This window comes from Syngnathus leptorhynchus, chromosome 4, assembly GCF_054491065.1.
Source record: "Syngnathus leptorhynchus isolate UIUO chromosome 4, UIUO_Slep, whole genome shotgun sequence".
Classification (NCBI taxonomy): Eukaryota; Metazoa; Chordata; class Actinopteri; order Syngnathiformes; family Syngnathidae; genus Syngnathus; species Syngnathus leptorhynchus.
This window is the reverse complement of record NC_141198.1, coordinates 7,095,064-7,118,200: the sequence shown is the minus strand read 5'-3', so window position 1 is coordinate 7,118,200 and position 23,137 is coordinate 7,095,064. Positions and strand designations below refer to the sequence as shown.

Here is a 23,137-nt window from a genome sequence, read left to right as displayed (position 1 = left end):
ATGTTAGTTAGTTCACACCTTGACTTTGATGAAAATGAGGCACACCACATGAATTGGTTGGGATAAAACTACTTCCTTCCATCCATTTCACAAAGTTTCAAATGGCCGATTCTACCAGTGCAAAGTCCAGCAACGTACCAAAATAAAGAAAACGCCACCCATGCCAAGATTTACACTGTACGTTGCGCTAGTCTTGCGCCTGGGAAGCAAAATAGGGCCCGAAAAGTCTTCTCTGGTCTTGTAAGTTTGTGTCGTTTGTATGTTCTTCTTTTATGTTGTGTTATGTTTTTTATGTTATGTACGTGTGTGTGCGTGTGTGTATGTGTGTGCGTGTGTTTTGTCCATTTTTCTGACATTTTCCTGCAGTCATAAAATATATATGCACTATGTTTGTTGACAACTCTAAATTGCCCACCGGTGTGGATCTGAGTGTGAATGGTTGTCTGTCTCTATGTGTCAGTCCTGTGATTGACTGCCAATCAGTTCACGGTGTACCTTGCCAGCTCGAAGAGACTTCAGCTTCCCTGTCACCCTGAACAAGTTCAGTGGTACAATGAATAGATGATGCTGCTTGAGTGTACCTCCTCCTGCTCATATAATAATAACTCTCTTTGACCATAATCTGGCACCCTTTTTTCCATATAAAGTGCTGTTATGTTCTGTCCGAACACATCAGACAGGAACTGACCCATTGTGCATTTCTCACATTACTGTTTCTCTATGGTCTTATGCGGGCATTAGAAGTGCGCTGGAATGTTGTGTGCGGGGTGAGTGGTACACATGAATAATTCAGTATTTGTATGTAATAATGTTGTGTATTTATATATATAGATGAGGTACATTTGTTATGATTAGCATATGATCACTTATAATTAATATAGGTCTGTAATGCATGACAGCCTTTCCTTAGAAACACAATAAATGCTTGTGGTAAAGCTTTGTTACTTTGCTCTCAGCCTTTCTGAATGAATAATGTAGGTCATTACACGATGAGCTTAAGTCTGAGGGTCACAAGTGGTTTCCATTTTGCTCTCAACTCAATTCTCTGTAAGAGCTAAATTACATTAATGGCAACCAGTGATTTTTGAATTGCTGCTCTGATATTGAGGAGGGATGTTTTTCATATGCATCAGATCATCAGTGACCACATGTTTAAATATTTGTGTAGAACTAGATTCCTGGTAGAGAATCCACCTATGGGGTAAAAAAAAAAAATTCAGTCCCATTTGGAATTGTATACATTTAAAACATAGACAGTATGTATTGTTGTAGTCATATTTATAAGAGTCATAAATAAGAGTGGCAAACTCTCAGTATGATACGTTGCACTTTTACTCCACGGAAAACAACAATGACAGCTTGACACATCATAGCCTGCTAGATGAAGATAATTAGACCAATCACTACTAACAATATTTCAGGGGGTGAGTTTGAGGGGAAAACTATCATGTAAGACACCCGACTGTTAAATTTAGTGTTTGAATTCCAATAAACAAACGGCATTTCTAAGCAGGCCGTGACTGATGCGTGAAAGAAATGATTAGTTAAGGGAACTGGCTTGGTCACAGTCAGTGTAAGTGTAGCGCGAGTGTATTTTCGTAGTGTGTAAGAAGCAGCCGTTCAGTTCATATCATAAGCTCATTATATCACAGCCATAAAGTGATTATGGCTCCAGTAAAGCATTGTTCTGCTGTTGACAGGATTAGCCATGACTTTAGAGAGATACTGATTATGGTAGCTTTCTGCTCAAGTGTTTCCTTGCTTTGTTGAAGCAAATACTAAATCGGACTGTTTGCAGCTTGCCGTTTTTCACTTGTTAACTTCCTTACTGCTGTTTACATTGTCTTTATTCAATGTTCTTAAAATGTGCATTAGTTATTCCGGTTCATTGATTTCCCATTGAATTCATGTAATGGCTGAATAGACTTAATTTGATGAACTCATCACACACGACTGATTATGAGCGACACATTTTTTGTTACAAATGTACAATGGCATGACACTTGAATGAAATATTTAGTTTGATATACCAAGATAACGATTATAATCATTGGAACATGTGGTCTCTGTTCAGTTTGAATTATCCGAATCATTATCTAGCTGAATGATTTCTTTAAAGGTCATCATTGTTATTTTATCAAGATTACTAATGTGCTCTCCGTCTTTTTTTCCAGAAGAAAACGGGGCTTCTGAAAACACAAGAGAAGGAGCGGTGGAAGGAGAAAAGGGTCATGAAACGGCCCAAGGAAGATGAGGAGGTGGAAGAGGAAGAGGAGAATGTTCAGCCTATTGTAGATCCACTGGAGAATAGATTCTTTCATCATGCACAGCGAGAGCAGGAGAGGATGAACGAGAGGCTGCTCAAAAAAACATATTCCAAGAAGAACAAAATGGTCAGTGTCCTCTTCTTCAGATTTATATGTGGGCATTCGCAAAAACTTGGCGGTTCTGCACTACATATGTTACAACAGGGAAGGTATTTTTTGAGTGAACTAGTCACCATCTGCTCCCCAAATCTTGTCCCAAAAGCAGATTGTTTCAGACTGAGTTAATGCTACTACTAATAAGTCTCTTTAGATAACGTCCAAATCCCCACGACACGGCTTTGTCCCTTTGAGGCCACCCTTTCCCAAATTTATAGGGAGCCTTTTAATTTAGTCACATGTCAGGATAACATGCTTTCGGCTATTTTACTATCAAGTAAACATAAATTTTCTTGGCAGGGCATGGCAAGGTAATCACCACTGAGTGTTGTTATTCTTTGCTTCATCATGTTCATGCGTTTGTATTCATAGCGCAACCATCTAAGGCGCCCGTGCTGTAATGTCTCTGATATGCAGGGAAGTCACCTATTGAAGCCCCAACCAGACATGAGATAAGATCAATATTGTCAGACTTGTAGTGTGGATGGGTTTGGTTTTGCATCACATGATGCAGTTGACTGACATCAATATGTATTCATTTTTGCAAGAGAATCTACAAGGAGGAGCAGAACACACACCTGGATGCACATTTTCAGTCACCCAAAGTTAACTGAATAGCTTATGTGCTTTTCTGCTCATATACCAACTCAGTATATTGCCACATGCCGTCACATTTTATTTTTATCCATCCATCCATCCATCCATCCATCCATCCATCCATCCATCCATCCATCCATCCATCCATCCATCCATCCATCCATCCATCCATCCATCCATCCATCCATCCATCCATCCATCCATCCAACCATCCATCCATCCATCCATACATACATACATCCATACATACATACATACATACATACATACATACATACATACATACATACATACATACATACATACATACATACATACATCCTCTTCTGCTTATCTTGGGTTGCGGACTTGCTTCCCCACCCATCACAGCCAAGACACCACAACTTAGTGTTCAGTTGACAGTTGCCCCTTTTTCTTTACCGGCATGGGCCGATTAAGCGACCACAAATTCAATCCTCGAACTGACTTCAAAGTTGGGGTCACCAGTGACCTATATCTAGGCGAGGGAAAACAGTTTGTCTGGTCTCATACTTGGGACCTTTTCAGAATGGAATAAAGCCCCAGAAATTTTTTAAATTTTATTTCTGTAAGTCTTACATTATTTACGAATCAATTATTGAAAGTTTCATTTGTTTTCATAATTGTAATTTCAAGACAGTTGGTATAGGCTCCAGCACGCCCGCAGCCCTTGCGTAGGTAAAATGGAATTCATAATCTGCATCGCAATTCATCTAAGAATGGATTGTTTCTCCCACCACTACTGACTGCTGAAGTGTGTTTATGCAGAAAGGCCCTGTCACTGTTCCCGTGAGAGATAGCCTGTCACTGTTAACAACTTGTTTAAATGGACGGATGTTTTCAAGTTCCTGTCTGAGACCATTATCCACCAATGTTCTATTGAGGAGGAGGGGAATTATCGCAGTAAAAGCCAACAAAATAAAACAACTCATAATGTAGACTCTGGGCCTCTTCCTCAGATAAAAAATATCTCGTATAGTCCCTAGGGAGGTTAACATGACTGCAAATTGATTTGGCTGCATTATTTTGTTTGTCCTAAGTCAAAAGTGTCAATCTCGAGGCCCAGTGGGCAGATATGGCCCGCCACATCATTTTATGTGGCCCGCAAAGACAAATTGTGCATCGACTTCATGTGTTAATATTAATTAAAATGTATGTTATTGCTAGCAATTTTTCATTCCGTTTGGTTTTAAAAATATTTTAACAGTTTTTACTACTCTGATTTCAAAGCTAATTATTCATCAGTTTGTTGTGTAGCTTATACTGTATAAAATATAAGGCTTTGACAGTCATAATGGCCCTCCGAAGAAAACTATAACTATGATAGGGCCCGCGACAAAAATGACTTTGACACCCCTATACTAAATAGACATAAATCAACCTGACAGAATTGTGGCTCTTGGAAAGATCAAATAAACTGCAATGACTAAATCACATCTATCTGTACAGTACATTTCAAATCGTAGAAAATATTCTTGTCAGTACATCCCAGCTATTGCCATAAATGAGATGTGCACATAGACTGGGATGTGTCATAATTCATATTTAATATGGAGAGAAGAATGATTATGTGTATTATTACTCTCGACCTCATGATAATTATGTGTGAATGAGCTCAACCCGTTATTCACAGGCCATGAACATGCACAATTGTCATCTTTTTGACTATAAACACCAACACGCTAGATTTCTTCTGAAAGGAAACAGATGTGCTTTGATTGCAGACTTTCATTTTTAATTTTGGCGGATTTGTGCTACATCCAACTCGGGTATTGCTGTAGGTATTATCACGGTCAGTCTAACTCAGGCCGGCCAGCTGCATCATGCACCCTGCATGCTAACATCGAATCAGAGTCATTTTTAGGGATAATACATTTTGAATGCAAGTCTTGTAAATAGATGTGACCAAAGCTTAATTTGGTTCCCAGCACCGAATAGATGTCATGGTAATGTTTTATGTTTGCTGTAAAAAGATGCTTGCAGGATACTCAGCGCCATGCCTTTGACCTTCAACACGCTTCAATCGAGCTATGAATAACACATAACGCTGACCCGCATAAGTGACACACACAAGACACACACCACTGTTGTCCATTAGTGCCACGCTACACACACGCTGCCCCACACTAACAATGTTACATATGAAAACCCTCCAGACACCATACTCTATTATTCCAACCCTCCCTCGGGCAAACCTCTCACTACAAGTTCAGCCTGTGGACAAGAAGGGGTGACTTGAGAGCTATGATGAATGCAAGAGCACTAGTGGCCATTGGCAGTTGGGGAGTGTGATCAGGATGACTGATACTGCGAGGCGTGCTGTTGTTTGGCATGGCGCCTGAGTGGATGCAGCTCAGCTCAGGATACTCAGAGCCGATTTCTAGCCACATTCATCTGCCTGCAGCCCATTTCACTTGTTGATTAAGTCAATCTGCACCATGAGTCATTTTCACTTCATTAAGCCTTGATAACTATATTTTATATCCATAGTCGTACAGCATAGATATTGCTGTCAAATAACCAGTAGATAATAGAATTCCTGTACTGTTTAATATAACAGCAGGAGAAATGCTTTCTTCAGAATGTTTTGTTGTTATTGATTTTCTGAGAAATAAGCTTGCTCACTGAGTATGCTTTTGTACTGAATATTCAATATTTTTTTGCAAAAATATAAAAACAAAATAGTAACCTGTTTTAATTTATACTTTCATTGCAGTAGTTGATGTAACAATATTTATTTATTAGTATGTATGTGCAGTACCAGTATTTGCTCTTGAGAAAATGTCTCAGAGAAACTCGACTGATTAGTAGCACACCAAATTATTACCAACTGCAAACTTGGAATCTTCTCTGAACAAAGGGTATTGTCACGCTTTTGTAGCATCGTGTTTTCTGTAAATTTGCCAACATTTTTGTGTGCCACCTATAAATATTAGATTTATTGATTACCCTGGATTATATTATTGTGTTTTTACAATGGTACCGAGTTTCCCAAGGCTCGAAATAAGCGCTTTCGCATCACTGTTTAGGACGTGATTTGTGTATATTGCCCCTGGGATGTTTTTACATGATTTGGCCTGTTGTAGCTCAGAGGCTTTAATTCCTCTATCACATGCGTATGAGACTTTCAGACTCCGATAAGTCATAAATTATTTTTCATTCAACCCCTCCAGGTCAAATGGCCTGCGGTTCTCATAAAGGAATTAAAACAGTATCTTGCGATGCACCTACTATTAGATCACCTACAAATTTCACCTCCTTGATTTAATTACGGGCTTGAAAAGCCTGTAAGTGGTAACCTCATAAAGGAGGCCTGCACTTTTGTAGCACAAGGATTGAACCGCAATTTAACTAAGAGCATTATTAGAAGACAGAATAATGGGGAGAGCATGTCAATAGTTGGGACGGAGGCTGTGCTGGAGGGAAAGCGTGACTCAAAATTCACCTGTATGACTCAGTTAATTTGCTGAATATATGATTTAGAATTTCTTTTTTATCGTCATCAAATGCCAGTTGTAAGAGTACAGTTCGAACTGTCAAGCTGCCCTTGTGCACAACAATGACACATTTTTTTCTTTTTTCATTTGGGAGAGAAGTGTTACACAATGGGCAAAGAAAATGTGAAACAGCCACAGTTGATTCTTTGTTGCTTGTTTTTTTTTTTTTTCCCCTTCTTGTGACGTACATTGAGGTCTTAAGATGTTATGCCCATGAATGATGGAGATTTAAACTCCTCGAAAATTCTGTCTAATATCATAGGGGGTTTTACCATAGTACCATTGAACAACTTTTGTAATGCTTGACCTTGGACGCTCCCTGCAGTTCCTGGAATTCTAACTATGACCTAGACATTTTTGAAATTTGTATGCTTCCAAATATGTGGTGACTGTATCAATCCTATATCCAATATCATCAATATAATCTGATATTAATCCTTTCGAATCCTTTAGGTTAAACTAAAAAATAGACTGCTTGCCATTAGACTCTCTCATGCAATACTACAAGTGACTTTCTTCACAGAACAGAGAAAGCTGTTAACAGCTGTAAAGAGAGACCAACTTGTCCTGTTTTAATTTTTTTTCCTCTGGAAATTTAATGTGACAAGAAATTCTACTAAATAACATTCATACGCCAGAAATAGTGTCTATGAATTTTATTACAGTATTGTCCTTCAGGCGCATTGACACAAGACTGTGGGAGATGGGAAGAAAGACAAAGATACATCAATTAAGCAGGAAAAAAAAAACTGTTGAAGTAAGACAATGTCTGTGCCTGCTGTGCTTCTTCGGATGAATACTGCATGGAACAGAGAGCAGTGATTAATGAAAAGACATGTAAGGCACTTGATCCACACACACGCACACATGCACATCTACAGTGTCACAGACAACTAGCCATAATCATTGAGATATTTCAGCGCTAGCTCAGAGCAAAAGCTCAAGGGATGAATAAACTCGGGAACATTAAATTAGCAGAGATCCATGGTCATGCTCGATAGCGAGCACACTATGCTGGCATTAGATTGAGAAACAGGATCCTCCAGGATACGTGACGAACAGATTGCCAATATTATTTTTATCGGGATTTCAATCCTACACTTACATTAGATGCATATTTTTCTGCGGTTATGAGACTTTGCCCGCAGTGGGGAGGTGTTAGCCATAATATATGTAGTATGTGTCCAGACATTATTTCTTTGTGCTTGGCTGGCAGGGTCCCTGTGATTACTTTCTTTATTTACCTAATTTATTAAAAGTGAAACCACCCGGGCTACATCATCTCCCAGTTTTGTATCAGGTGCAAAATATGTAACTATAGCAACAGATACGTATACTGCCCCCGGTAGACATTTAATAAGAGAAGACAGCGGGGAGAGACTCTTCATTAAAATCAAGCCTCATGATTTACATGATCATTGTGGTCCAGCACAGAATAATGTGCGTTGTGTAATGTTAAGTATCAGAGGTGCCTACAAAGGCTCTCTCAAGAGCTGGTTATCACGGTTCAGGCTGCAGTACAAATGAGCTCATGTTTTATTCTCAGCTGTTTTTATCAAAAACATCCAAGTCCACTACAGATCATTAAAATGGTTGCCAAATGTTGTGATTTGCACTGAGGGAAATGACAGCATCAATTTCATAGAGAATGTCTTTAAGCAGAAAAACATGCAAATATAACAGTTTTCAAAAAGCAGCGTGTCGGTTGGCTGCAAAAAGCACACCAGGCGGTAGCAAGCAAGTAAGCAAGCGCTAGACTCTTTTTTTTTTTTTTTTTTTTTTTGCATTTGTGTATGGCCACCTTAAAATATGAATTTGATTTGTACAAAATTTGGTGAGTTTGCTTTCATGATTGGTTCCTACAAAATGAGAGTCTTTACGGAGAAGACTATTAATATACATTTTTACAAAAACAATAGGGTACAGCTCAGGCCTGAATTAAACATGTTATTTTCTTTCCCGAAGTCACAGAGAGCCACAGCAGAAGGGTCAAAGAGCAGCTCTGGAGTCACGGCTTCTCGACCCCTGTATTAAGGGTTATTCGACGAGTCGAGGAAACACTATTTGTTCAGAGCTTCATGTCAAGTAGTTGCTCATCATGAGTTTTTGCCCTGCTTGATGAGAAGGCAGAGAGCCGCTTACGGCAAAAGATGAGAGGATTGACTAAGATGAGCCTGTCACCATAATTGATTTAAACGGTCCTTTTTATCTGAATATGTTGCTTTGGCAAGTAAGAGTGACCATTAAAGCAGAAGAAAATAGGCTTGAGCGGGATTTAGGAGAAGAAAAAAAAAACCTTCTTGACCTGGAATATTTAACTCCAAGGAAAGCAAGAAATTATTCTCCTGCTCACAGATGTTAATGATGATTTGGAAACGGGGTAAATCCCCACCATGTGAGGGTCGTTGCTACGGTGGGCTACCAGGACAGGTTTCCTCGTTTGGCCAAACTGTGCAAACATGACACAACAGTAGCTGGGTATTCACCCCAGGCATGTCCATGTTCCTGTATTCTAACAGACATGTGTCATGTTAACAGCTGAGTTGCCGTTTGGTGTTATATACTTGTTATTTTCTCTCAATTTTGTTTATAAGATGTCTATTGTCAGCGACTATATTGCCAAGCATTCTTTCATTCTCTAATGTCTGAAAAAAAAAAAATCAATGACATCACCAGAGATGAGTCGATATCGACCTGGCTTTCATCGCAGCAATGTCGATTTGAAAAAATCTGCCACATAACTCCCAATACATACTTGATTTTCTTTTCTATCTTTTCTTTTATTAAAATGAAAAACATTGACAAACCAGCTAATCAAAACTTGATACTAGGCAATTTCAATATATGTCACAATGTCACAGCTGGTGTTTTTATAGTCGACATTTAGTGGGTGGCAGTTGTGAGATGTACTGTAAACTTGTATACGACGGAAGGAGCAGTTGTTTACAGATGTGTTGTTTCACACTTTGTTTTGCTCTCCACCATCATTTGGGCAACCCGATTTTCTCCTTGTTAGATCTGCATCAATTAGTTTAAGGTAATTAGCGCTTCAATTATCAGCTTTTAATCACCGCCTGGTTTGACAAATGTGTTTTTGCACGAGTGTGCCTGTTGAACATCTTTGCCCATTGCTTACTCACACTCACTGTGTGTTTGTTTATTTAAACATTCACTTTCTCTGTGCCAGTGCCTTTCTTGCTGTGATGAAATTATCCCATATAAGGCAGCATCTAAGCATATAAGTGTCATCTTTGCTACTTCAGCCCATTTGACTCACATTAATTGGATCTGCTGTGGCTCCTGCCCTTGTTTTAGTAACCCTGTGTCTAGAGGGGCATTGCAACCAGCAAAACTGGACATTAATTCAGATGGATTAAATGGGATTAGATGTGTCACAGAGACAGATGTGATCCTTTGCAGCTACTGTTCTTTGTTAGAACAGATTTGCCGTGGTACAACACTGACCCCTGCTGGTTGTAAACCGCACGTCGCACATGCAATGTGTTGCCGAAGTTATATATACGCTTAGCCTGTTACCAAGTTGCCCGATATCGTCCATTGGGGGTCACTGTTCCCATTCGGAAACACATGGAGGGGAAAATATCAGCCACAATTCCCCCACCCACCTCTGCCATCTTTGCATTCGTGCTGAAGTCTGCCTGGCTGGATTTGCAATATTGAGCCCCGGAGGGGTGGGTCTTTTTGCAGGTTCCATCAACATGTTTCCTGCAGTGTCTTGAAATGGAGGCTTAATGTGACCATAGCCAGCATATTGCCATGAAAATATCAGCTTCGGAGATAATGAAATCCCGCCGGAACGTGGGACTCTTGTGTGGGTCTTGGTGTTGTTTCCACCATTTACTTGCAAATTTAAATATCAAGCAGTGTTGCTACACAAGGTCAAATATATGTACGTGCATGTATTAAAGACACTAATTAATAAGATGAAGAGGAGATGAAATGATATATGTCGTAGGATTCACTTAAAACAGTTTAAACAGCATGCTTTTGCTGTACACCTTCACATAGTGTCACTTTTATTCTTTGTGAAGTGGTGGCATGTTTTTGATACCTTGCACCACTTTTTAAAGGCAATTCACACAGTAGCAATTGTAGCAAGGTCTATAATTGTGTTTTCATGTAGTATAGATCCTTCCATTAGGCCCCTGGGTCTGCAGGCAGTTATACGATGACAGCTGACAAGGGGGTGTGGCTCCTTTGAGGGAGAAGTGGCTTGTATATGCGGTGGGGAGGACCACACGCACAAAAGCCACAATTACTTCCTGGAAGGTCCCCAGAGCTCAGTTGGAGTGTGTATGTAAAATGATGTGGGAGAGGCCATTTGTAAAACAAAGAGAGAGGAGGTGTATGTGTGAAAGGGGGATAAGAATGATTGCTTTTGCACAATAGCGCATGTATAGCCTGAGGCGGGGGTCGGGGTGTGGGGCTGGCTTGACGTGCCAGACGTGGTTTTGACATACCCCCTGGCAATCCCTAAAGTGCAGGACCAGATGGAGGTGTGGTTCTTGTGGTTGACCCCTTCGAGGGAAGCGGGTTAGAGTTTGTCTTCTGAGCCATGAAGGCAGGCGATTCCCCATGGGCTTGACCTCTCAACACATATGAGTCTGAAACTCTCAGTGGGTTCCAGATAAACTCACACGGTTAATATGTTGTTGTTATTAGCTTGTGTGCATGTGTTTGTGTATACTTCTTCTTTATGCACTTATACACTTTATATACACCATATATATATATATATATATATATATAGTAATTCGAATTGAGTAGCAAAGAAACGAGCGCCAATCTTCAATCTTGATTTCTTGAATCTATCTTGATTCAAAGTTTATAAAATAAAAACAAACAACAGAGCAAAGTTATGTGGCAGAATTCTCATCAAGGGCGTTTAAGGTGAGGTGTCCGGCACTGCATTGCATCAGTACTGCCAATTATTTATCTGTTTTTTTTTTTTTTACCCCACAGACAAGATATTTTGAAATATTAAAGTACTTCCTGCTTGTTTTATGTGGAAATATTCACCTGCTGTCTGTGATGATTGCAGTACACATGTTTTAGATACGGTGTGCTTAACGTGACACACTAAAGAATTCCGATGGCTACATTCAAGGTTAACAATGTATGTACACTCTTAGGCAACGTTCAAACCAACTCTTACGGGACCTGTATCCGATTTTTTTAAAGAAAGTCTGAACGGCTCTTTTTTTTTTTTCAAATTCGGTCTGGGCTTGACTCATTTCCCGCAAATACGGTATTTCCATCTCTTCCTGAATTGCTCCTCTGTGGATATGAGATAATAAAAAGACAAGCTTGTGGCTCCTGCTCGTTAGCCCACATTTACTTCCGTTAGTAGTACACTGAGAGTAACGTTGTCTCTTTCTTGTGCGCATACGGGTCACTTTTCGGACGCATATGTTCACACAGCAGATGGACTGAGGGCGTATCTAAATATAGAATGTTTATGCTTATACACCAAAAATTGAGCATTAAGAAATGAGGTGTGAATGTAGCCTGGATAGTACAAGAAAAATATCCTCTGTGATGTAAACACTTTTACCACAAAACTGTGTCAGTTGCAATCATACACATCAGACAGCACAGGCACATTGTTCATATTTCCTTTCCACTCACTCTCAGATGCAGTGAGCCTTGCAGAGGAGCATACACTTGGTTGCACTGTTCATCTATGTGTCTGTGCCCTTCAGACCTGACAGCAGGGCATTAAATATTAGTGACGTTTTACAGTGGGGTTTCTAACATGGTTATTCCAGTCAGTGGGCTTGTCTTCCCAGTGTCTGCACCCATGTGGGGCTTTGGTTTCACAGCAGTGGAGCCAATGTAGCTTCAGGGGGTCTGCTTGCAGCCATGTAGTTAACACACAAACATGTACAATGTTAAAACGGAAGCATGACTGGGCACAGAAACACATACAAGGATCTGCTGCACCATTGTAACACGTATGTATTTTGGTACGTTCTTAACTCGAGGCACAATACTGGCACCCGGTTGAGCACAAATCCCCTTGCGCTTTCAGTCTCAGCTTTTCTCATTTACTTTGGTATAATCAAGTGACATAGAATATGATGTGAATCACAAAAAAATAAGTTTGGTCATTTAATAGTTTCCAAAACAAAAGTAAATATTGTTATTTGTTAATTATATAAATATTATATATATATCATTATTATTATATAATAAATATGTTAATTATTGCTGCCTAACTGTGGTAAAAAAAAAAAAAAAAAGACTTCCCCCAACTGCGGTCCCTTCTGAAGGTTTCTTATGTTTCCCCAGATATTTATATTTTTCGTTTTTCCTTACCCTCCTGGGGGTTAAGATTATGGGATGTCGTAAAAATTGTCAACCATGGGCCTGTGAAGCCCTTTGAGACTTTTCTGCGTTTAAGGGTTATATAAATACATTTGACTTGACTTAACTTAGCTCCCCCACCCTTACACCTTGTTTCCTGGTCACGTGTTTGTCATTAGTGTGTTTATTTACTTCCCTTTTTAACTATGTCTGGGTATTGTAGGTGTAAATTCTCTGTGTGGTGGGTGAGTCTCCAATCCCCCACTCTCACTCTGTCTTGCCTGCTCCCCTGCGCCCGGGTTCACCTGCCCTCATTCTGGCACAACCAAGCCTCATAAATAAATGAAAAAAATAAAATACATCCTGTTTTTGTGATTTGTGAAATGGAAGCCTGTAACCAGCAATTGAGTGTTCAGTTTTAATTTTTACAACGTTCAGTTATGTGATTTATCTTTCACTATTTTCAAACTTTTTAGGGTTTTATGATATTTGGCTTCATTTAAAGACCCTGTAGGGCAAAAATAATGTCATAAATTGGCCCCTTGAAGAAGAATGTTGTTCAGAAGAAGTCTTAATTGTTTGACAACTCCTTTTTCTTGCCGTATCTATGAGCGGTGCCACATAAGCCACTCACCTCAGACACACCTGCCAAACATTGGCACAAGGCTGGCACATTCTGCTCAGATTTTATGAGGTACACGTGACAAGCGGAGGGTCTCACAACAGGAAGCGGTATCAGTTTCTATTTATGGCAGCCAACTGTTAGCAAGGTAGGAAAACTTCTCTTTGCACAAAAAGTGTGTCTGAACACAAGATATTACAATCTATCAAATTACTATTTGGATATTCACTTCACTTTTTGAGTGCAATTACCGGCAAATCAGGGGACAGTAAAACACATGAAAAAAAAAATGACTTTGAAGGACAGTTTTGTGTTGTGTTTAATATTTGAGTGTCTTATTCACAAGAAATTGAGGCAGTGCTTCGACTTTGTCATTTGGCATAAACCTTTTTATACAGAGTGTCAATTAGTTGCTTATTTTCCACTATTCATGGCAGTGCTTGACTTCTACTCACCATGAAGAGAGATTTCTGTCATCCGGTTTTAAAAGTGGTTTGGCGAAAATAATGACAGAGTAGAACGGAAGAAATCCCATAAAAGATAGAGGTCATTGTTCTAGCCAATCTTTTATACGTTTGGTGGGTTTGTCACATATGCCTCCTGGTGTTTCAGATGGGGTTTTTCCTTTTTTTTTTTTTCGCTTTTTCATCAACAAACGTCCTCCCCAGTGCCACCCCAGCCACTCCTGACAGAATTGATCAGGCGTAATTGGAGGGAGTCAGAGCTCAGGCAAGTGGCAGTAAATAAATTTGCCTAGTGTTAATTGCAGATTTTACTATGTCAGTGTGTGGCAGTCTAAGGAGTAGCAAAACACTTAGCCACTGGCTGACAATAGAAGATTAATTGGATGCCTCCAATGAGCATAATTAGACTGATTGTTCAGAGAGATAAAAGAAAGATTTTATGTGTGCTGTAGCAGTTTCAGCGCTTACGTTCATCTTCCTCCCTTACAGTGAACGTCCCTGAGAGGCAGCTTCTCTTGTATACTGTACAGTTATTCCTCTCTTAACTGTAAGAGCGTTGCAACCACTGCACACGGGGAGATTTACTGTTATTGAGCCCTGTAGATAAGATCCCTTCACAGGAGAACACTCCAATCTTGTGTTCTAGGTACAGTACAGCTATGTATCCATGATGCGTGAGCATAGTAAACAGTCCAGAGTTTTCAGCCTGACCTGGAAACTACCAACTGGTTTGTGCAAGATTTCTTATTCATTGTCCAGTCTGTTCCAGTCTGAGGCCATTCATTTACCAAGCACAAATTATTTGGAAACCTCACTTGATTGTCTGGCTTTGCCAGAGCCATCATCAGCTGCAGCAGCCAGAAGTGTTTGGCGCTACTTTGCCATTTCACAAACTCTCTGGTGCTGGGATACACACAGATCTGACAGAAATATCTTGGACAGTATCCAACCAGAGAAGAGGCCTTCACACATTACTTCAAAAGAGGAAGGGAGAGCAAAATTATTTCAGGATTCATGAGTGCTAGTTACCCACAAGAAGCTGTGTGGTAGCTGCTACAATACATATAACATTTGAAGAGGAAATAATATAACACCACATAAAGGAATCTGATAATATGTCATCGACTTTTAGATTGTAAGCTTTCCATTAAAACGTAAACCAACATTTGATAAGGTAGAATTTCCTTGGAAAAGGGCTGTCAGGGGTGCTATTCATTCGAAGGTTTTAAAGTAATCACTTGCTTACTCTGCTGATGGGTGAGTGAATTCTGTAGAATCATGTGGGCCACAAATCATTTCTAAGCCCAGAGAACCTGACTGGCAACCCCATGATTGCCAAAGATAAGGGTTTTATTATTTAAAACAATACAAACACAGCATATATAGTTACAATTATAAAATATATTCATTTTTCCATCCATGTATGTTTTTAGAACGTAGGAGGAAATAGGGGTACTCACAGGAAAACCACGCAAGCATGGGGAGAACATGTAAACTCCACACAGGAAGGCCAGAACCCTATACCTCTGAACTTTGAGGCAGACGTGCCCCACTGTGCCACCCTATTTTAAAAAAAAATTCTTATAAATTAAACGGTCAATAAGTGGATCAACATCGTCCGAGCAATATCCATTTATTGGCCTCTCTGTTCAAGTGAACAATGTGCTTGTCCTTACTTAAAAAAATCATCTGACATCTACAAAGAACCTTTTGGTTGTTGGTTGTTACCATGGACACCTGTCATGTTTCTGCCGCTATCAGAGTGTGAAAATAATGTCGGGTTTCTGACCTGAACAAAGAGACTTAAAAAGTCACCAACCTTTCCTGCTTGATAAGCAGACAGCCTGGGGAAGGTTGGCTGATCTGAGCAGGGCTGCTGAGTGCTGTGGGTGCCGAGGGTTGAAGACCTTGACTCCTGCACCTGTGACGTGATGGAGGGATTTGGCCTTGCAGCAAAAAGAGACAGAGGCCTTTGCTCAAAGCCAAAAGTACCTTAGGGAGACATTTTGATGCATGATGGATGGAATGAAATACAATAAAATGGGATCAACCAGAGCAGCAGTTATTGGTGAAGAGGAGGTGGTTGCTACAGCCCTTTGGCGATACTCCACTAAAGGCTGTTTTCTGTCTTACGCGTTTCACCATAACGTATTCCCTCTGGTGCCTTGAGAGAAAACTGCCTGTTTTAAGACATTCCGAAATATAAGCTCATCGACATATCTGTTTTAACTCAGTCGAGCATAAAATGGGAAAGTGTCTCTTCTTCGAAGACCATACTGGCCTTGGATAAAAGTCGGAAAATAAAGAACGGCATTTATGGCTTTAGCGTTTTATCGTTGTTGTGTTTTAGCTCATTTATTTAGTATTGTCTTTTGGTCATTGACTTTGACTATATCTCTGTAACGTAGCACCCGTATAATCTGTCATAAAAACAAAAACTTATATTTTTGTTGACATTCACCTATACTTAGCTCCAGACGTTTTTGGGCAATGAGTGACTTTGTCTTTATAAAAATAAACCAGGATTGATTTGGGTGGAGGTCGAGGGCCAGCCTTGGGGGGGGGGGGGGGGGGGGGTGTCTGCTCAGTGTGATGCTGCTTGAGATATTGTCGCGAACACGTACTACTTGAGGCCTCTGACAGAGGAAGTCCAGTGGCCAGTTGCAGAGGTAGGTACTGAATCCACTTAATGTACAAGTATTTAAGGAATTTTATTTTTATACCCATTTTTACCCCTAATTTACACAGAACAAGACATTGAGGCTACAGAATATTTTTTGAGTAAGCAGACTAACAGCTTCTGGAAAGAAGCTTTTCCTCAGCTTTGTAGTCTTGCTCCGTAGCCTCCTGCCTGAGGGGAGCGGATGGAAGTGTGTGTGGGGTCGATTCGGTCCCTGATGATACCCATTTTCCACATTTACTGGTGAAGAGGTCTTTGATTTTGTTAAGGTTGTACTCTTTTCAGCAGCTTTTACTGTCGTTTTTAAAGCCCTTCTTTCTTCAGCCGAGCAGTTCCTCTGCCACACCTTGCTGGTGGTGAGGATACTGTTCTCAGGTCCACCACCATCGTCTTGGTCTTCTTGACATTTAAGCAGGATTATCTTTATACCATACCACCAAAGGCTCTAGCCCTTCTCTGACTCTAACTCATTGTTCTTGGTGATAAGTCCCACCACCACTGTGTCACCTGCACACTGCACGTTCAGGAATTTCACTGCGCATTCACAGGCCAGTATTGTGAACAAGAAAGGGTGAGGCACATAGTCCTTGGGCAAGCCAATGTTGAGGGTTGTGGATCCTGGCAGTCTGTGGTACATTGATCAGGAAGACCACAACCCAGTTCTACAGCGATGTTGTGTGGAAGACAGAGGAGAAAGCAAGGAAGAGCAGGTGGCCATAGGAGTTCCTGGTTTTTGTTGGACCGCTGAGAATATGGTATTACCAGGAGAGTGTTTCTTCATAGAGACGTACTGGTGAAGGTCCATAGCGATGTCAATGGATCAAAAATCTTCCATTTGACTACATTGTAGTTTGTACCAAGACTTTTGTATTCATAAGGTGAGTGGTAGAAAAAAATAAAAGCTCTAACACATACCTGAAAGACTTCAGCTTATGGGTTTGTCTCAAATGTTGTTTTATTTTGTCCAGCGGGCGTCCCCCTTCTGGTCCCACTTGGCTTATGACCACTAGGGTTGGCCGAGAAGTCACGGCCACTGATTAACTCTGCTATTTATGGCTCAAGCTCGTCTAACTGCAGCTCCAGAGATGGGAAATATTGCTCACTTAGCAGGATTACTGGGTGCTGTAATGCCCCAAAGGCCTGCTTTATGGCAAGCCATAAATGTTCCCAGGGAGAGGCAGCGAGAGTCGGATTGATTAGTGCGGTGGAGAAAAGTCGATCCGTTACCCACGCCCTACGAGGGAGCAATGTGATGGATGCATCTGGGAGGTGGAGAGAGGCACTGAAAGCAGGGGGGGGGGTACTTTGCTCAGCACCGTGCCACTTCTGGATACCCCCACAGTGACACAAGATGGAATGCCATCATTGGTTGCACGGCCCGCAGGAGCTTGTCAGGCAGTCACGTAGCTATAGCCCTGCTACGCAGTGACCCTTCACTTTTCCACTGGCAGAAAAAATGTGGAGACGACCTTGCTACATGCTTCCATTTGGGAAAGTCCCCCTTGTTTCTTTGCATCCCTGGATACGGCGCCATTTGAAAGCTCGAATCCAATGACAGTAGAGGTGATATAACGTGCAACATATTTTTTGACAGAAACTATTGGCCTGATTGTCCGGTTCAGACAAATGTCCTTCTTTAACCAACCGGACTCAGTGATTCTCCAATTCAAACTTCAGACTTACCGCAATTAAGATGTGAAAGAAGACTTATCGTATCGTTTAGCCTGTTGTTGCTGGTTCATGTGTGTTTTTGATGTTGGATTTTGACAAATAAATTTGCCCCAAAAGTGCGACTTATACTCCGGTGCGACTTATACATGTTTTTTTTTCACTTTATTGTGCATTTTATGGCTGGTGCGACTTATACTCCGGAGCGACTTCTAGGCCGAAAATTACGGTACTTAATTATTTTCATGACTTTTGCAAATGATTTTTAAAAAGAGCTACTTTAAGCTCAATAATAAAGAAAAGGGGTGGGCAAGGCAATGTACTAAATTATTTTAGTGATTTGTTTTTAAATACATTAAATACTATCTGTGCATCCTTAAAACCTTCTGAGCAGTCTGGAGGGAATTCCAAATGTTCTCAGTTTCCCTACAAAGTATAGTAGTCCCCCATGAGCCTCCCTGATGATGAGATGTGTGATGTGGATAGCAAGGAGTTTAAATTTGAAGATTTGAAGATCCCGTCACCCTCTCCACCTGATGACAAGCGGTGCAAGGTTCTCTTTCTTGCACCTTGGGTCGATAGTAATCTCTTTAGTCTTTACAAAATTTTAAATGAGATTATCTTCATCGCTCCATGACACCAGCTGAGCCACCTCCTTTATGTAGGCTGTTTCTTCTCCACTGGTGACCAGTCCAATGTCTGTCATGTCATCAGCAAACTAGATGATATTGGTGTCATCCTGGGAGTAGTAGTGATTCTACAGGATAAGGCTCAGCACAAAGACTTCAAGGCTCACCGTTTCACTGTCCTCGTGCCTGGTGTCTGGGTGCCAACTCCGTCTTTTGTGGGGGCCAGCACCCATTTGAAGAGGAAATGTTAGTCTTCATGTAAACAGGATCTTGGTAAGCCTGCTGGGAATGCTGAGCTGCAGTTGAACAGACATTTCTCCATTTATTTTATTTCTATGATGGCTGTATGGACGACTGTGTTACCAACATGGGGCAGTTCTGATGATGAGCAAACTGGGTGGGGTTCAGTGACTGCCTTCTATATTTGTGTCATAACTTCTTTCTCAAAGCACTCCAGCTGTACAGAAGTGAGTACGATGGGGAGGTTGTTTTTCTTAGGGAGGACCACTATGGTGGTGATTTTGAAATAGTTGGGCCCAGATGAATAAACGAGATACAAATTAAACATTAAAAAGGTAAAATTAATCATGTTGAAATGTGGTGGAGGTGCTGGTGGAGTTTTGTTTGGTATTTTGTTTCGTCATGCAGTTTTGTTTGCTCCGCAAGTGCTGAAGGCTGACTCAATGTAATGTGGACAAACGATACAGAAAATTAATAAATGGTTGAAGCCCATAACTATTTCACGCCTAGCTTTCAGTAAGTGGAATTGAAGATTGGATCAAAGTAGTTGAAGTATCTAGATGCTGTACTACAAGTAGTAGTTTGGACCTAAGTGTTAAAGGATTTCCTGTCCCTGTTTATTTGCTCATTTGTGTAAAAACGAAAAAAGAGAAGAAGCACATAAGACATAAGTGTTAAATGATTTCCTGTGCCCATTTATTTTCTCATTTGTGTAAAAACGAAAGAAGAAAGGAAGAAACAGATTTACGGTTTAACAGCATCGATAAATTAATTTTAGTGGCGAACATCAACCAGCTCAGTTAACACAGCTTCCGTAAGACCTGAGGGCCAGAAGCAATAAATACTACAAAAATAACAGCATGAAAGCTAAGTGGCAAGACATAATATACCAGTTCTTTCCCGGATGTAGTGATTTCTTTTAACATGACGCCTGCTAGACCTCTCACCTTATCCGTCTGGCTCCCTGCTGTTGTCCAGATCCAACTACAGTGGTCGCCTTTGAATAGCTTAAATGTTTAACAGCTGTGTTGGCTGCACATGTTTGTATAGAATTCTTCTGCGTAAAGAATTTAGTTGAAATCCATATCAAAGTTAAAACACTACGTAACATCAAAGTGGGCTATTTATATACATATTTTCACTTACAAACATGCTGTGCACAGCAAATCTTATTCAACCAATGTATGATTTCCATATTGTGCATCACATTTTGGTTTGATTTGTAGGAAAAGAGAGAAAGGACCTGAAACTTGAACATGCGTGCATTTATTTGTGCCTTTACGTATGCTGTTTTAAAGCTAATGAACCCTACACACTATTAAGAAATCTGGAGAATTTATGCAAAATCCATGTGGCCTGCCACTTTTTTGGATTATGATCAAAATTATATCAGCAGGTGTTTTTCTTTTTTTAACTCAAGCCAAAAGTGTCCATTCCGTTGCCATGCTGACTTAGTTCTCTCATAAATTCTCTCAGTATTAGAGACAAATACATATTCAGCCCCACATATTTGTCATTATTTTCCATCTACTAATTCCATAAGGTGTGATCCTTCTTTTGTCTGTAACTGACAATCCAACATGTTTTCATTTTATACTAAGTCCTGTTTTTTGTTTAACATGGTAAATCATAGGCCTGCCACCCAGCTAAAGCTGATTACAAAGCTTATCTGATACATGCAGACAAGTATGGCAGTAATGCAAATAGGGTTGGAGTCAAGATAATATAGAGCCCATCCACCATCAAAAAGCCGAGCAGGGGATAAGAGATAGCATATGATCATAGCATTTAATACGACAGCCCATTATAGCGAGCTTGACGGTGTATTTCTCCTATGTGGCTAAATTAAAACGTTACACGCATAAAAAATGTAGCACAAACTATCTCAGGTTTTCAGGGATTTAAATTGAAATCATTCAATATTTAAGGACATTTCAAATGTTTGCTTTAAAAAAAAGGTTTTATTTATTGGTTCAAGCAGTCCAGTAAAATTGGATGAACAATGCGTTTGCACAAAAGGCAGTTTGTAATTCACTTTGGCAGTGGGTAAAAAAACTTGAATGATTGGAAAGAAAAACAGCCATCCTCAGTCCCACAGTTGATGTAACACAACCCACTACTTCAATCTCGGGAACATTTGGAGGACCATTGTATTTATGGACCACAGGAACGCTTGTTTAAATTTGGCTCTGAGGTCATTCAAAGGAAGACCCTGCTCAGCTGGTGTTTTTTGTTTGTTTGGATTTGTAGAGCTAGACTAAGCATAGACTTTGCTTTCAACATAGTTACAGTAGAACCTCTGGCTTACACCATTATTCGTTCCAGAAAAATGGTCCGAGTCCGATTCAATTTTTCCCCATAAGAAATAATTAAAATCAGAATAATTTAATTTGTTTCAGGAACGCTTGGGGACGCAAAAACCCAGTCGGCTAGCCTCGACCCAGCTCGGAAAGCTGTTCAGATTTCATTCGGTTTTTAGGGTTTAAAAGCTTCAAAATTTTGGTTAGAATTCCAACAAGTTTGTGATGCTGCGATTTGAACAGCATCATCGGTGAGGTAAGGCATCGCTAAGGCCAATACAGAAGTGACATTTTCCACGGCACATGGAACAGAAAGGGCTGGTTGGATTTTCTCTCAAGGTATAGCACAGTTTCAAAACTGGTGAAACTTTCCATCTGTGCGATGATTTTTTTTTTTTAGTTGTCAATGCAAGCTGATACAAGCCCTGATTCAACCTGTGCAGATTGTCATGACCTGAATAACTGAGCATCTACAAAGACAAAAAAAAAGTCTTAGCAACCACATTGTTCCTTTTTTTATATTATGTCACCAAGTTACAAATTACTTGGGCAATTATGCTATTAGTATAAAAAATTGCCTTTACGAATATTAAGTAAAATATAGAGCAGCAATGAGGATTTAAAGGTGTATGATCTAAGGTTGGCATTATTGTTGACACAGCAGAGTCCAAGTAAATGTCAAACAGAATCAGGCTTCCTCGTCTGCTGCTCCTTAGCTCGCTCCACTGGTTCATTCCTCCATTGCTTTGTTATTGATTTAGGGCCAAATGTGGTTTCTGTAGATAGAGCCTAGCTTGGCAGGTGTAGAGAGCTGTGATTTGAATAAAAGACAACGCCAGTTCAAACATCAAGTGAAAAGCCCTGGAGCAGATCAATCAGAATGCTGCATCCAAAACACAAATGCCCAAACATATTGCAGTACAAAGATTTACATGCTTGCCCCAGTGATGTTACGTCAGCATAACAGATTGCATTTTAAAAAGCATTTACAGTATGTTCCACACCATAGTCGTCTTTGTTCTACATTTACCTCTATATTATGTATAAACCTCAACAACAAAAGGTATTGTCAAATAATACTATATTTGGGTAAAAACAACCAAAGACCAAAGACTACTTGTAAATTTTTACAATAAACTCTGCTATTTTATCCATTGGTGCACTTAAATACATTCACATAATGTTGTAAAACACGATGTATATTTTCCATAACGGTCATCATATGGATGGGCGGCACACTGGTTAGCACGTCCGCGGGTTCGATATTACCTCCGGCCCTCCCTGTGTGGAGTTTGCATGTTCTCCCCGTGCCTGCGAGTGAGTGTGCAGTACAGAGCTCAAATGAGAGAATAACTGAGTGGTCACACAAAGTAAATGTAAAAAAAGTACCTGGCCTTCTTTTCGGTGCATGTAACATTGGATGTTTTGGTTATTGTTGTTGTCTCACGGTCAGAGCTTTCTCCTCAATCCTTCAGGGCTCTCTCTCCAGCTTCAGCTCCAGGCTCAAGCATTGACGGCTTGCTGTTGAGATTCAGCAGACAGGCACCTCCTCTAGGGAGCTGACATCATTAGAGCAGAGAGCAGCTCCCAGCTTCTCATCAGTGTCAGTTGGGGGGAAGAAATAGAAAAGCGTAGAGAAAGTAAGAGTGGACAGTGTTTTAAAGCAGTCAAG

At 40.3% G+C, this 23,137-nt stretch overlaps 1 protein-coding gene across 9 annotated transcripts in view; it reads left to right on the top strand.

Moving 5' to 3' along the window:
- Positions 1-23,137, top strand: part of fbrsl1 (fibrosin-like 1) — a 227,704-nt gene that overhangs the window by 47,483 nt on the left and 157,084 nt on the right. For all 9 annotated transcript variants that reach the window (XM_085910590.1, XM_085910596.1, XM_085910595.1 and 6 more), the window contains one exon: positions 2,175-2,393. In XM_085910590.1, coding sequence (XP_085766716.1) covers positions 2,175-2,393 — 219 coding nt within the window. The remainder of the gene's footprint in view (positions 1-2,174; positions 2,394-23,137) is intronic.